At 37.6% G+C, this 14,891-nt stretch overlaps 2 protein-coding genes and 1 pseudogene across 4 annotated transcripts in view; 1 reads left to right on the forward strand and 2 right to left on the reverse strand.

Moving 5' to 3' along the window:
* On the forward strand, positions 18-6,833 carry LOC104740465 (general transcription factor 3C polypeptide 3). The gene is made up of 18 exons (XM_010461070.1): positions 18-100; positions 290-600; positions 886-973; positions 1,147-1,254; positions 1,491-1,675; positions 2,031-2,226; positions 2,361-2,618; positions 2,883-3,023; positions 3,106-3,187; positions 3,473-3,586; positions 3,868-4,013; positions 4,247-4,332; positions 4,425-4,542; positions 4,778-4,822; positions 4,936-5,062; positions 5,831-5,945; positions 6,032-6,222; positions 6,312-6,833. The coding sequence occupies exons 2-18, from the start codon at positions 296-298 to the stop codon at positions 6,689-6,691; spliced, it is 2,685 nt and encodes an 894-aa protein (XP_010459372.1). The 5' UTR covers positions 18-100; positions 290-295; the 3' UTR covers positions 6,692-6,833.
* LOC104740466 lies at positions 7,460-9,141 on the reverse strand (annotated as a pseudogene).
* LOC104740467 (U3 small nucleolar RNA-associated protein 25-like) overlaps positions 9,633-14,891 on the reverse strand; it is a 6,192-nt gene continuing 933 nt past the window's right edge. For 2 of the 3 annotated variants that reach the window (XM_019235239.1, XM_010461072.2), the window contains 23 exons: positions 14,745-14,880; positions 14,446-14,561; positions 14,077-14,239; positions 13,832-13,976; positions 13,608-13,731; positions 13,422-13,522; positions 13,191-13,322; positions 13,016-13,096; positions 12,562-12,758; positions 12,389-12,461; positions 12,242-12,301; positions 11,998-12,036; positions 11,827-11,915; positions 11,669-11,733; positions 11,498-11,544; positions 11,188-11,247; positions 11,049-11,120; positions 10,813-10,842; positions 10,560-10,654; positions 10,360-10,465; positions 10,174-10,236; positions 10,008-10,082; positions 9,633-9,837 (listed from right to left, as the gene is read on the reverse strand). In XM_019235239.1, coding sequence (XP_019090784.1) covers positions 9,763-9,837; positions 10,008-10,082; positions 10,174-10,236; positions 10,360-10,465; positions 10,560-10,654; positions 10,813-10,842; positions 11,049-11,120; positions 11,188-11,247; positions 11,498-11,544; positions 11,669-11,733; positions 11,827-11,915; positions 11,998-12,036; positions 12,242-12,301; positions 12,389-12,461; positions 12,562-12,758; positions 13,016-13,096; positions 13,191-13,322; positions 13,422-13,522; positions 13,608-13,731; positions 13,832-13,976; positions 14,077-14,239; positions 14,446-14,561; positions 14,745-14,880 — 2,144 coding nt within the window. In that variant the 3' untranslated portion in view covers positions 9,633-9,762. The remainder of the gene's footprint in view (positions 9,838-10,007; positions 10,083-10,173; positions 10,237-10,359; positions 10,466-10,559; positions 10,655-10,812; positions 10,843-11,048; positions 11,121-11,187; positions 11,248-11,497; positions 11,545-11,668; positions 11,734-11,826; positions 11,916-11,997; positions 12,037-12,241; positions 12,302-12,388; positions 12,462-12,561; positions 12,759-13,015; positions 13,097-13,190; positions 13,323-13,421; positions 13,523-13,607; positions 13,732-13,831; positions 13,977-14,076; positions 14,240-14,445; positions 14,562-14,744; positions 14,881-14,891) is intronic. The other variant, XM_010461074.2, reaches the window with a different exon arrangement.

Below are 14,891 nucleotides of genomic sequence, written 5' to 3' on the forward strand. Positions count from 1 at the left end.
AAGGGGTCTGTACAATTGATCTCAGGATATATCATATTCTCCAACACCGCCGTGACTACTCTCGTTCCGCGGCGAAGAAGAACTCCACCTCGTCTTCCAGGTAAACAATTTCTCCGGGTACTCATGATCCCATAAACAAATTAGGGATTTTCGATTTCCCTGTTTTATAGTTGGATAGGGTAACAGCCACGACGCATCTTCCATGCCGGTGTCAGCATCTCCTCCGTGGCAGATTTATAGGCCAAAAGAAAGTTTTTGATTTTTGTATATTCTTTCTCTTTATTGATAGATTAGGATGGAAGATAAGGGAAAGGGTGTGGTGGGAGGAGATGAGGGAAACTTGGTTTCTGAGTTTGAAGAAGGTCCAAGCAATATGGAATGTGAAGAGGAAGTACTAGGTGGTGATTGTAGTAATGATAACTATGATGATGAAGACGTGAACAGTGATGAAGAAGGTCTGGTAGATGATGATGATGATGGGGATGATTCAGAAGAAGGAGATGAATTTGAAGCTGCAAGTGGAATTCCTAGCACGTTTGAACGACTTGAGTACGAAGCTCTGGCTGAGAAGAGACGCAAAGCACTTGCTGATTCTCAACGGTTAGTTTCTTCTCTCTATCCTTGATTTGAGCGTGTTGAATTTGACTATGTGAAAAAAATCAATGATTCTGAGACTGTGCAATTTAGTGGAAGCAATTTTTTAATCTCAATCTGCCTTGCTTACTTAACCTTGTTGCGTGAGGATCCCTCAGACTCAAAAAGTACTCATTGGTAAACTCGAGAGCGAATATTATAATTGCGAACGTTCTTCGAATATCCCTTTTAGATGGATTTGTTGGTCAAGCACTTCCCTTGAGCTGATTATTTGTTTGTAAATGGTGACAGTGGTGCTACTAACATCTCGAATAGCACCTCGGGCGTGGAGGGATTCATGGAATATTTATCTTCCGGTCGCCGACGAAAATCAAGGAAGGTGTGTATTCCTAGGATAGCTAATATTTATATTTCACACGTTAACTTGTCTTACATCGTCTTTTAATATAGAAACATGAATTTCCATTCGTGCTACACTCCAACAAAATTACAGTTGGCAGTACTGCATATCCTGCCACTTCTTTTTAAATCCTACTTTCTTTACTTATGCAGCATAAAAAAAAGGGTAGAAAACATGGGTCAAGGAAAGGAGTTGCACCTGACATTCTACTGAGGTTTAGGGAGGCACTTTTTCTTCATGCCCATGGCCGTGACAGTGAGGTAATCTAGGTGAAGTGTATATGCTCTGTTGGTATCATACTTATAGAGAGAAAACCGAGGCTAAGGAACATACTTCATAACTTCTGATAAAAATAAACTGTTCCTTCTCTACCACAATATGGTTTGACTTTTACTTATTCGAACCACTGCTTTTTCCTAAATAGTAGGTGTGCACGTATATCTATCTTTTATTTATAGGGACTGATCCAGATTTATGTGGATTTACTTTCTTCCAGGCTTTACCTATTTTATTAGAAGTTATTAAGCAAGCACCAACCTTCGATCAAGCATATTATCAACTTTCACGTGTTTCTGAGCAACTTGGTAGGACTGAATCATCTTCTACGGAAGCATTAAAGATTGCTGCAAATATCAAAGGGCCCAAATCACCTTTTTGGAAGTTGCTTTATGAGAGGTTCAGGTAAGTTCTCTCTGTTCAATCCAGTCTTCATTTGCATTATCTTGTACAGCAGAAACGCCAAACGCATATTCTTTTTCTGTTACTACTATATGCTTGTCAATAATGGCTATCTAGATGTCACTATAATTTTTTGACAGTAGGACCTAAGTAAAGATTGTAGGGCTTGCAAATGATTAAGTAAATATTGTCAGACTCGTTAGTCACTGGTATGAATTCTTAGGGAAGATGAGTAGAAGGAAGAGAAGGATACAGAAAGAAAGTGACGGGGGGTGGTTGGGGAAGGGAACCTGTTTAGTTTTCTGTTTAGAATCTTTTTGATTTTGGCAAGCTAAGTAGAAAAAATGATTGATTTCAGGGAACAAGAGGACATGTCGGCAGCAAGGAGTTATGCGTCCAAAGCAATACAAGCTGATCCCGAAGATATCCCTTTAAAATATGAATATGCAGACCTCTGCCTAAAAGCTGGAAAATATAGAGAAGCTGCTGAAACCTATGAGCAAATATTTCGTCGGTGTCCTGAGAGAGTTGAAGCACTCAAGTGGGGGATAGAGGTATAAGCTGAATGACGTATAATTTCTTCTCATTTTTAATCCCTGTGATGTGGTTTCTGTAGCCAGAAAACAAAAACAAAAAGTAACTGGTTGGACCAATTTTATGAACTTATTGTCATATTTGGTATTTTCAGTATTTCCTTAAATCCGGTGAGGGTGAACGAGCAGCGAGCATCTTAGAGGATCATATCAAATCCCATTCATCTGAAGTGGGGCAAGATATCTTGGATTTACTGGCTTCTGTTTTCATGCAAATTAATGCGCATGATAGAGCTCTTAAGTATATTCATGATGTGCGCCAGATTTACAAAGTAGGAAAAGAACTATCTTCCAGCTTGAAAATAAGACAAGCCATCTGTCATGTTCACCTTGAAGATATGGAGCAGGCAGAGGTTTGTATATCTATATTATAAAACTGCTTATTGTTTATATCAGTGATTGGTTTATTAGCCATCTCATTTTCCCCGAATTTTGGGTTGCCTGGAACCTATATTCTCTGCTTTTAATGACCCGGAGTTGCAATCCTTGTTTTGTTTGTCACTAAGGCATAATAATCTTTTCAATGTGTGATTTTTACCTGCCTATAAAAATTCCTTTGTTGCTATCAGATGTTGTGTTTCTATTCTTGTGAATGATATTGCTTCCCTGATCTGCAGATCGTGTTAAGCATTCTACCACAGGAGGCTGTATCTGAACATCCAGACCTCATTACCAATTTGGCTGATGAACTAACAAACATTGGGAATTTTCACTCTGCTCTCAAATACTATTTAGAAGCAATCAGCAAACCTGTGAATGTAAGGAATCTGCTCCATTGTTTCCTCTCTTTCAACTTTTGCTTCACCCTTTGGATAACTAGTTTTGTGGTTTTCCTTGTAGAATGGCTATTTGTTTGTGAAAATTGCTCGTTGTTATATGTCATTGGCGGAACGAGAACAGGCCATTGTTTTCTACTATAAAGGTACTTGTAAGAGGTTGATTTAGTTGTTGTGTATATGTGTCTTTTAAATTGAAAGAGCTCGTTGATACTTATGTTCTACCTTTAGCCCTCTCTTTTCAAGTGTAAAAGGATTAAACAATTTCACTATTTTCTGTCCATAGTTAATTGCATGGGATGTTATGAGGTCTCAAAACTCAATCCTTTATGATTTCGTATCTCTTGCAAATTTAAAATGGTATTGTCTATAGTCTTTTCGATTTCTCATGTGTTTCTTTTTGATTTGTTGCCAACTGAAATATTCCTCAGCTTTGAATGAACTCAGTGATACGGTTGATGTTCGCATAACTCTGGCTTCACTCCTCCGGGAAGATGGCAAACGAAATGAAGCTGTATTAGTGCTTTCTCCTCCGGAAAAACCAGGTCAGTGGAGAAAATTGTAGTCTCTTTTCTGCCTGCATTGTCTAAGCGAGTGCATATATTACCTAAGATTTGGTCCTCATGGTACATTACTTCATTAAACAACACTTTGACAGTTTTGATGCGAAATTTTGTGAATGAATAATGATTGTGTTACTTGGTGTCGAATTTTTCATCGGCTTTATGTTTCCAAATGTTAGTTATGTTATTTGCATCCACTTGTGCTCCTGTGTTGGGCCATCTGTTATAAAGATTGCTAACTATGGTTCTTTCTCTAAGTGTAGATCCTGATACTGCTAAACTGAAGGCATGGTGGAAAAACAAAAAGATCAGGATGAATCTTTGTCAGATCTATCATTCAGAGGAAATGCTTGAGGACTTCGCCAATACAGCACTGCAGTTGGTTCTTAAGTGGGTTTGGCGGCGGACGGTAATATCCCTATATCGAAGTGTTTTGGAATGCGTTCTCCTATAATAAAAATGCAAACGAAATTGTGAACATAAATAACTACTGCTTCTTGAAGAAAAGCTACTTGGATCCACCTGAACATCTAGCATTTTGTTAGGGTTTTATCATTTAACATAGCAGAATGTCGTTTCTTAAAAATTATTTTGTATGCTGGACTTACTCTGTATTTGCATTCGGCCTGATGTAAAACTTAGGTCAAGGGGAAAAGAAAACGTTTGGTTCTTTCAGAACATCAAAGGAACAAAAAACGCCGACGTCCTAGAGATGCTCAATCTTCCCAGTAAGTATAACATATATCCACCACAATCTTTAAGCTCGTCATTCCTGTCTGCACATTATTATTAACTTTTCTTCCGGAACATGTTGAGCAAGGTTGAGAGGCGGACCAAAAAAGTGGCGCAAAATCAGGGCCACGTTAAATGAAACAAAAAGAATTAGAGAACGAGCTGCTATTAAAGCTCATAACGAAGATATTTGCAGTGAATCTGAGGTAACTATAAATGTGTACACAATTTCACCTTCCCCTGTTGCCTGATAAAAGCTTGTACCAGAAGACGTTTGTGTTTCACCTACCCAAATTTGGTTCCATATTGTGGGTGACAGCCTAGACTGTGTTTTTGTTGGTCTGGATACCATTATCGCTGGTTCTGACCTCTTTGTTTGAAACATAAAAAATGCTTTTCCCTTTTTATATTGACTGGGCTTATCCTGACTTTTGTACTCAGGAAGAAGCTATCAAGGATGAAGAGTATCACCGTCTTTTCGTGGATGTAATTAACTGTTCTCTTTTACCATTATCTAGTATATTGAATATCGTTGCTTTTACATACTTTTTTTTCTTGCATTATTTTTTTCATGACTCCTAAAGTTACCTGTCTTGTAGTTGTGCAAAGCATTGGCATCCCTGCAAAGATATTGGGAAGCTCTGGAGATAGTTAATCTTGCTCGGAGATTGGATGCTAAAATGCTGCCTGTTGAGATAAAAAAGGAACTTCAGTCACTTGGAGCTAGTACCTAACGCAACCTTGATAAATCATGTCTTTTTGATCTTACAGCTGGGTTTATTACTTGCGTTTAACTCCCTCCCCTTCTTCTTATAATATTTACAGAAATATCATGTGATACAATGGATCCAAAGCAGTGGTTTGACTGTGTAAGATCTGTCATCCAGCAACATCCGTATCGTTTGAATGCCTGGAACTGCTATTACAGANTTTGGAATGCGTTCTCCTATAATAAAAATGCAAACGAAATTGTGAACATAAATAACTACTGCTTCTTGAAGAAAAGCTACTTGGATCCACCTGAACATCTAGCATTTTGTTAGGGTTTTATCATTTAACATAGCAGAATGTCGTTTCTTAAAAATTATTTTGTATGCTGGACTTACTCAGTATTTGCATTCGGCCTGATCTGAAACTTAGGTCAAGGGGAAAAGAAAACGTTTGGTTCTTTCAGAACATCAAAGAAACAAAAAACGCCGACGTCCTANTACATACTTTTTTTTCTTGCATTATTTTTTTCATGACTCCTAAAGTTACCTGTCTTGTAGTTGTGCAAAGCATTGGCATCCCTGCAAAGATATTGGGAAGCTCTGGAGATAGTTAATCTTGCTTGGAGATTGGATGCTAAAATGCTGCCTGTTGAGATAAAAAAGGAACTTCAGTCACTTGGAGCTAGTACCTAACGCAACCTTGATAAATCATGTCTTTTTGATCTTACAGCTGGGTTTATTACTTGCGTTTAACTCCCTCCCCTTCTTCTTATAATATTTACAGAAATATCATGTGATACAATGGATCCAAAGCAGTGGTTTGACTGTGTAAGATCTGTCATCCAGCAACATCCGTATCGTTTGAATGCCTGGAACTGCTATTACAGAGTCATTTCAAGGTGGAGAACGGCATTTCACTTGGAGAGTATTGTAAGCATGTTTTGTTTACGACTTTACAGAATTAATATCATATTATTGTGCGCAGATTAGGGAAAAGAGCATCAACAGAAGCTAAGTTCATGCATCATCTAAGGAGTAAGTACAGAGATTGCGTACCGCCCATTCTAATTGCTGGTCATCACTTCACTGTGACAAGCCGACATCAAGATGCTGCAAGAGAATACCTTGAAGCATATAAACTAATGCCTGATAGTCCTTTAATTAACCTCTGTGTGGGTACGTATGTATTCATATTGTTCTCTTTCACTTTGTCAAATTTCCGAAATTAGTTAAATTGAAGGTTCACCTTCGTTGATACTTTTCAGGAGCTGCGTTAATCAACTTAGCCCTTGGTTTTCGACTCAAAAACCGACATCAGTGTCTAGCTCAAGGCTTTGCATTTCTGTACAACAATCTCAGAATCTGCAGTAACAGTCAGGAGGCGTTGTATAACGTTGCTCGAGCCTATCAGCACGTAGGACTAGTTACTCTTGCAGCTTCATACTATGAGAAGGTTTTAGCGATTTACGAGAAAGAATACCCGATGCCTAAACTTCCTAACGAGGATCCGAATGTTGCGGAAGAGCGGAAGCCTGTGAATTGTGACCTACGCAAAGAAGCTGCACACAATCTGCATTTGATCTATAAGCACAGTGGAGCGTTTGATCTCGCGAGGCAAGTCTTAAAGGATCACTGCACTTTCTGAGTCTCGTTATCATTGTCTTTTTTTTTCCAAACGAAGATAAAACACTACGAAACAAACCGAAATTCTCTATGTTCCAACTGATTTAAAGAGTACAAAGTTTGTTTTCATGCATTACTTCACAAAACTTGATCTGGATATTGCACTTCGACGATCTTGGAACCATTAGCAGAGTTTCTTTAGGAAATGTTCCTTTTACTATAGTCTCTCCTCTTTTTCGTCAATACTCGATTATCTTCTATACTTTCATAGGCCATGACGATCCTTCTTCTCGTTTACATCTATCATCATGCAAGGGACCCTGAACCAAAAGGGACAATTAGATATCTAAGTTTTCCAGTATACTTCCGGGTTTCCGTTATACCTTTATGATGAGAATCGGTAGATTTGGAGATTTTTTTTTTGTAAGTATTGTCAGTTGTAACAAAGGAAACTGGTTACTGAATAAACATTCTCAGGAACTATAGCATCAAATCGCGTTGCTAGTTTCAGCTCCTCCATTTTCTTGCAAGTGAACATCTCAAGAGGCACGAAAATCGCATCTTCATCACCGATTACGTCTAATTCAGATTAATATAAATTAAAATTTTTTTTTTTTTGAGAGTTGAAACAAACATATCACCTTTTATGGATATCAAAAGCCTTTCCTATTTCAAACTTCCATGAATATTGTCTTTTGTTTCATTCTTTGAAATCAACTTTTTGATTTGTCCATCCACAGTTAATCAAGAAAAAGTTTCGGATCAGACCGATTTAGAGCCAACGAGGAAAAACCACAAGGAAATATATTGTAATCATAACAAATGAATAATCAGACTATTGATTGATCTTGCGTTTTTGATCTTATGTGTCCATATGTTACAAATTTAGCTAAAAGCCCGCAGAATAGAGCTAAACAAAACGAAAAACAAACAAAAGAAAACAAAAAATAAAATAGCTAAGCGAGCAGAGTGGAAGAGCAGGTTAGCTGATACTTCGTACTTGTTAGGCTCCTTGCTCTTCACAGATTGAAAAGACTTGGAGAGGTCAGGAGACATATGCCTACGTCGTTGTGGCTCTGGCCTCTCGGAAACAATAACTTGCTCCTTCTTTTGCACAGATTTAGAAGACTTGGAGAGGTCAAGAGACGTATCTCGGCGTTGTTGTGGTTTTGGCCTCTCGGGAACAATGTTTTGGCCTAGTTGTAAAGGGGTTGACTTCAGTTGCATTGCATCAGTAGCACTAATATCCTCTACATAGTCTTCTACAAAGGCGTATCTCTAATCACAATCATCTCCAACACCTTGCATTTCAACAGTTTGGAGAGTGTTCCTTTCCGGATTGAAGTAGAAAACATAAAAAGGATTAGACGCAGAACTCGTCGACAAAACGATTTCACCAGAAGTAGTCACCCCAACAACGGATAGATCCCCTTTGACATTAACAACTTCACTCTGATCAGCCGACAAAGAGTAGACATAGCTGGGACCATTCCCGCTTCTCTAGAAGCTTCATACTCAACTTAACGGGAAATCCACCATCATCAGCATAATCCAAACAAAGCACACATAATTTCCCCTTGTAGTTTATCATTCCTTTAAAACGGCAATTCGGGTCAAGGAGCTTGAATTTCTCCGATCTAACATGGAAGGAAACTATCACATAAGACCATCCATCAGTAGCTAGAGCTGAGTAATACAAAATCCCATCGATGCAAACCCTATCCCATACAGGCTCATGTGTAAAAGGACATTGGATCTTCCTCCACCTCAACTCCCCAGTTCCCAGTGTCAAGATATAGTGATCTGCATCCTTAGAAGCTATGTATTCACGAGTAGTCATGAACAGTACCTTGAATTCCTTGCCAATCGGATCAAACCCTAAATAGCTATACGAATATCTATGCGAAACACCACCTCTAAGTTGAGGTAAGATCACATACTGTCCTGTGAGAGGGTTACATATCACATGCTTAACATCTTTATCTTCCCTTGGGATACACATAGCATGAAAATAGATCAATCCAGAGGTATAGCTACAATTGTATTTGCTTATGCCTTGAGAGAACTTGATATGAAAATCAAAATCCGCGGCGGATGATGATACTACAAGAGAAGACGACGACTTCTCAGATGGATTCTGCGGCGGCTGAGGAGTTGAGTAAAAGCTCCACTCACCAGCTTGTAGTTGTACTACCCCAATTAAGAGTCGTCGTCGTCGAGGAGCTTTGGACCTCCTGGTAAGAAACAAGTCGGTGAAGTCATCACGGTGGAACCCAGACCTCATTAGAGCCGAGGACTTCCATAGCTTCGACACGCAACGACACCTAGCTATTGATTTTGCTGGCAATTTCGACAGTATCTTGATGAGGAGATCATCTGGAATGGAATCAAAAGGTTTTCCACCATCCATGATCCGGACCGGACGGAGATCGATTTTTCGAGAGAGAAAGCAAATCGCACTAACGTAAGTAAGACCCAATAAGCATGGGCTTTTAACCATCCAATTTTTTATTTACTTTTTTTTTTTTTTTAATTTCTTGTTTTTGTGTTGATCCAAACATATATATTTTCAATGGTTTTGGAAAGATAGGATTTAGCAATGATATGGTATAAACAAGTGAACTTCGAAAACTCGAAAAATCAACTCAGCGGTTAAAATATAAGTCATAAGCATTGTGTTCACGAAGCAAAATGTAAATCTATCCAACTCTTGCTCTCATCTTTCACAAGAAGTCAACAACTGTTAACATGCAAGTGATTAAAAGCAGATAGAGACTCTAATTGGTAACACATTTTTAAGACTTTAAAACTATTTAAAGCATTGACATCTACTTTTTTACCAATCATACTTTTTTGCTTTTAATTTTTACCAATCTACTTTTTTTTACCAACCAAGAGAGAAAATGTTATAGACCGGTTCTATTTGAGTTTAAGGTGTTTTCGTATTTTAAGGAAACGAAACTAAATTAATTTGTTCTTTGAATTTGAGTTTCATTTAATTAGGTTTGAACCGGTTGATGTAAGAAAATGGTAGAATCAAAACTGGGCGATTAAGATCACCAAAATAAATAGACAGTAACTATTTGTTGTTTCTTAAGCGAAAGCAAAGATGTTCTTCTCAGAAGTGATCATTCTCTTTGCGGAAGAAAAGCCAACGATCCTTTCCAGCTGCAATTAACATCACATCACATAAGAACACTTGCCATTACAACTTAGATATTATATCATTACTCTTTGTACCTAGTTTGAGTTAAGCTAATCTAGCCTTAAAACAAATCTTAAGTGTGTATTTTAAGGAACCATCAGGAAACTACTGCAAATGAGAATTGTTTAAGTACCTCCAGCAGATCAAAACGAGAAAAAAGTGCAGTGGACATCATGTCATGTGGTCCTTCTTCAAGCATGTTCATTATCTGCAGTTAAAGCTAAAATGATGAGATCCGACTGTATTTCTCCTGATAAGACTTGTGACGCAATTAATAAATTCGACTAAGATGCTCTTACCTGAGGGTAAAACTCCTTCCTCTCTGGAAGAGAATATAAGATTAAGTTCTTTATACCACGGATCTGAAACCCGAGAAACAATCATACATCAGCCATATTGGTCAATGGTCAGTATACTAATTTCATCATAGAACCTAATAAAAGATCATATCTGAAATTAATTTAAGAAGAAGAAAAAAAAATAACCTGGTATCTCCGATAAAAGTATGCTCTCTCAGTGTAAAGCATGATCTTTCGGCTCCCTACAAAAAACCGTTCTCGTGCGCGGGATATGTCGGCATTTTTTGCATATCTGGAAAACAGTAAGTCACGTTTGACTACCTTCCAATGAAAGAAAACCAGATAACAGAGAAGCAGCAACTTTAAAACAGGAAAAATGAACTTACTCTCCAAGAAGACAGAAAGAGGCATTCTGCGACTTCAAAAAGTTTCTAAGCCTGACGAACTCGAAGTAAGAATGGATAAAGATCATTACTCCTCCCTGCAAGTATGTTTGGAATACAACAATCAAGCTCCCAAATTTACGTGATGAAAATAAGGTCTTTCTCTGACCAACTTTGTTGTTATCTATCTATGTTTTTTTTGGCAACTTAAAGTATGGGCAACAAAAAATAGTTGAGCCTTGGAAGGTGGGAGTACCTGAACAGAATCTTTAATTTTTGGAAATATCTGTAATCAAAAGAAGAACGGAATCAGTAAATATTGTGTTTAGCATTAAACATAAATTAAAAAGGTATAATATGTGCAATGACCCTACTTACAATGGTATACGAACAAAGAAATGCAACAATGCACAAAATCATCCTTCACATATTTTATTCATGAAAATCTAGTTACTACATAGGCGGAGCCACAAAACAAATTAGAAAATGGACCTTCTTGGTGAAATGTTCAAGACGTGCATCGTCGACTTGGGTTACAGAGTCTGCATCAAATCTTTCAAAAACCTGGAACACACACAGAGAAATAAGATGTCTAAGACTTTAATTGTGTAAGCAAGATATGTTTTTATACCTGACGGACAGGGAGCAACACTTTCTGAAGAACACCCTTGTATTCACACGCCAGCTTCATCTGCATAGATTCAACCAAAAGCATTATGGGACAGTTTTAATTAAACCTTAAAACGAAAGAATAGTCAACTAAAAATCTGCAATATTAGTATGCGGAACATATAATAAATTAAATTTAAATCACAGTAATAATCATTTAGCCTAGCCATCCGATCAATCATCTAATCCTCTCACAACACTAACAACAAAAAAAGGACAACCAAAATGCAAATAATATATTAGAGATAATATGCTGAAAAATGAATGCCCACCTTTCCTTTATAGTTCAAGCAACGGCGATTGAATAGAGAATTGATCTCTGTAACGAAATATAATTTGGGTTAGTACGAGTTTGGAAACTCCACCATAAATAAGGAAATATAGGATAAACGAAGAACAAATAAAATTTTCACATAGGTGAAAACAAGAGGGCAGATCAACACCTGGGGTTGAATAAGAACTTAGAATTATTGACTGCCGAAAGAACTGTGCATGTCCATCCAGATACCTAAACATAAGAAGATTCTTTTAGAAATTCTGACATAGATGGGTTGCTAGACAAATTAGAAAAAAAGAGCTGTGAGTCCGTTGAACTACGTACAACGGCCGAATTCGCATGACATTGGTACCGTGTTGTTTTGATGGCAATTTATTTAAGTGGTCTACGACTGTGGCAAGGAACGACCAATTCTGAAACATTATAAAAGAGCATATAAGAAATAGACTCATAATATCCTATCTTCGAAACCCATAAACTCACCCCACAACCTACCTGCATAGATATTATGTCTGCATGATCGATAACCAAAACCTATCCACATGTCCACGAAAGAGATATTAGCAAGTTCAAGAAGGAGATGCAGAATAAAAATTCAAATATTTGCAACCACAAGCAGTAATAGACCAGGTTTAAGAGATAAAGCAATAGTAGACTAATGTAACCGAACTTCATTGTCATTGACATCAACAGTCAGCTATCTATTAAATATATCCTCTGCAATGATTAACACAAGCACCTCTATGGAGGAAAGATAATCAACATCCCGTTCCTTGTTTTCTTCTGCTTGACCAATGGCCTAACAAGAGTGAAATTAATTAGAGATATAATCAAGACGATTTGCATAACTGAATCATCTTACGAAAGGATAGACAAGGCTGCCTACCATCTGTAACTTAAGAGGCGAAGCAATAATAATGTCTGAGGAATAGAAATCACCATACAGCCTAATGCTCTTTCTGGAATTGACAATAGGATTCAAATCTCAGCACAACGACCAAATTAGATACCAAAAAGCATGCACTGCAACTTTATAGAGGATGTATGCTAAAGATATACCTTGTATGCTTAATGCCTAACATAAACTCATCATCGTTGTTAGTCGCACCAAAAAGAGCTTGCCAATCAGAAGGTTTTGAAGACTTTTGTTTTATTGGTTTTCCATTTTTTGATGTATTATCTTCCTCATCACCGTCATCAGTACCCTCTTCACATCCAAACTCATCATTAAACCGGTCAAGGTGTTCTACATTAACCTGAAACCAATGAATGATACAGAGGGTATTAGGCGACCAAGACATTATCAGCAACATAGACAGTATAAATGCAGAAAACCTCTACATTCGCCCCATACGTCGGAAGAAAAAACACACACGCACACACACACTATTCTTTCGAAATCATTTAATACTATGAAACTAGAGAATTTGATCATCCACGTAGTAAATGCAACACAGTTACACAGTCGATGCCAATTGAAAAACTGATGACAGAATTTCATAAATTTATATACCCTTAGAGATTCTGGAGTTAGTTGTATGAGCCTCTTAACAACGCGAAAGGCGATGCTCCTCAATGGTAATAGAATCAGTACCTGGAATACAATAAACGTAAGACCAATTGTCAAATTAGAGCTACAACAGATTTAAACGCATTAGACATTTGCAAAAGAAAAGCAGAAGGGTCACCTTTGGACGAGTAAATCCTTGGTCCAGAAATCCATCATCAGAGAGAACTTCCTCTTCAGAGGTCTCTCGATGCTTGCCTATTTTACTGTCATTCTTCTTCACAAGATCTCTAGTTTTAAAGATGTGATTCAACTGCATAAGACAAACTACTTCAATGAATCCTGAAGAAATGCTACGTGAAATGAAACCTCATAAATTATCTTAGAAAAAGGAATAAAAGTGTGCACGCACAGAATGCATAAGGTACGCGTCCATGGCACTTGAGTCTTCTTCAGAGCCTCTATCGTAAAAGGGTCTCTTGTTAGAATGTAATATATCCAGATAGCTGTTGCCTACAAAATCAAAAACAATAATCAGAGACAGAGCCATAAAAGAAACACGAAGAACTTTACGTGATTTCTAGAATCTCATACGTACAAATGGAGAAGAACTTTCTCCTTTTCGATGAGTCAAAATCTTTGCCTCCAGACTTCTTGTATAATTGAAGCCAATGCTTATATAGCTTAGGCTTGAGGCCGTAAGTTGCATCAATCTGAATACCCTGCAAAATACAAAAGTTAGTGCTACTGAGAACTACTAGGTTTGGAGGCAGATTTTGCAAATATGTTTTTTCTGTGGCGAAGGTTTTATAGAATACATACATCAAGGAAATTTTCATGCGTTCCTTTCCATTTGCAATTTGGCATGTCAAAGGCAGGTGATTCCCATTTAAATTTCCACTTACCTTTTGGTAAAGTTTCCACTTCTTCACTGGATAATTTGTGGTTAAGGTGTTCACTAAATGCGCTGAGAAACAAATGTATGAAAAAAAAAACTGTATTATATTAACGAGCATGTCAAACTGTACACAAAATTTTACAGGAACAACCATCTGAATAAAATTTACCTAATAGATGAAGAAGCATCTACAAAGGATTGGCCATTGGTGGTAGTCAACTCATGCTCCTCATCCGTTTCACAGTCGTCAGAAGACTCTTCCTCGCTCTGACTATCATTGTTTCCCTGCGTAATGTCCTCAGAAAGACCTTTGAGAGTTTTCTGACCATCCCCTTTAAGAAAGACAAAGAGAACCCTAGTTGAAATCAAAAGGCTGAAAAATAAGCAAATATTGCAAGAAAAGTTAAGAACCAAAAAAGGGGAGAGATGAGTAACTACGAATGAGTTGAAACAACAATCAAGTTTACAGGAGTATGCAAAGGCTCAGCGTGATAGAAATAACAGATAATTTCCAATACTAGATAAGGAAAAACTTTACCTTGAATGTCATCATCCTCTCCATCAGTAGAGCTTAAATCGTCAAGGCCACTGTTTTCCTCATCTTCTTCGTCATCGTCTCCTTCTGAATCGCTTTTACCCTCCTCCTCTCTCTGCCTGTGAAAACATTCGGAGAATCATTATCTCCCTCGCAACCAATAAATATACAATCTTCAACAGAGGAAGAAGAATGTAGAATCAAAATGCTATGATTCACAGAGTTCAGCCTACCAGTTCACATGCATATAACAGTAGGAACAATTGGAGCTAATTTAAAACAAACGAAATAATAGAAAGTACCTTCTTTTGTTCATATCAGCAACAACCTTGTTAGATGAACCGAGAGATGCCAGCAAATTATCGTACTGTGTCGGCTCTCTGTAAACGATTGGTTCCGATTCAGTCTCAATGGAGTTGGACTCTTCTTCAGCTGAATCTAACGATACA

Source organism: Camelina sativa, chromosome 14 (genome assembly GCF_000633955.1).
Source record: "Camelina sativa cultivar DH55 chromosome 14, Cs, whole genome shotgun sequence".
NCBI lineage: Eukaryota > Viridiplantae > Streptophyta > Magnoliopsida > Brassicales > Brassicaceae > Camelina > Camelina sativa.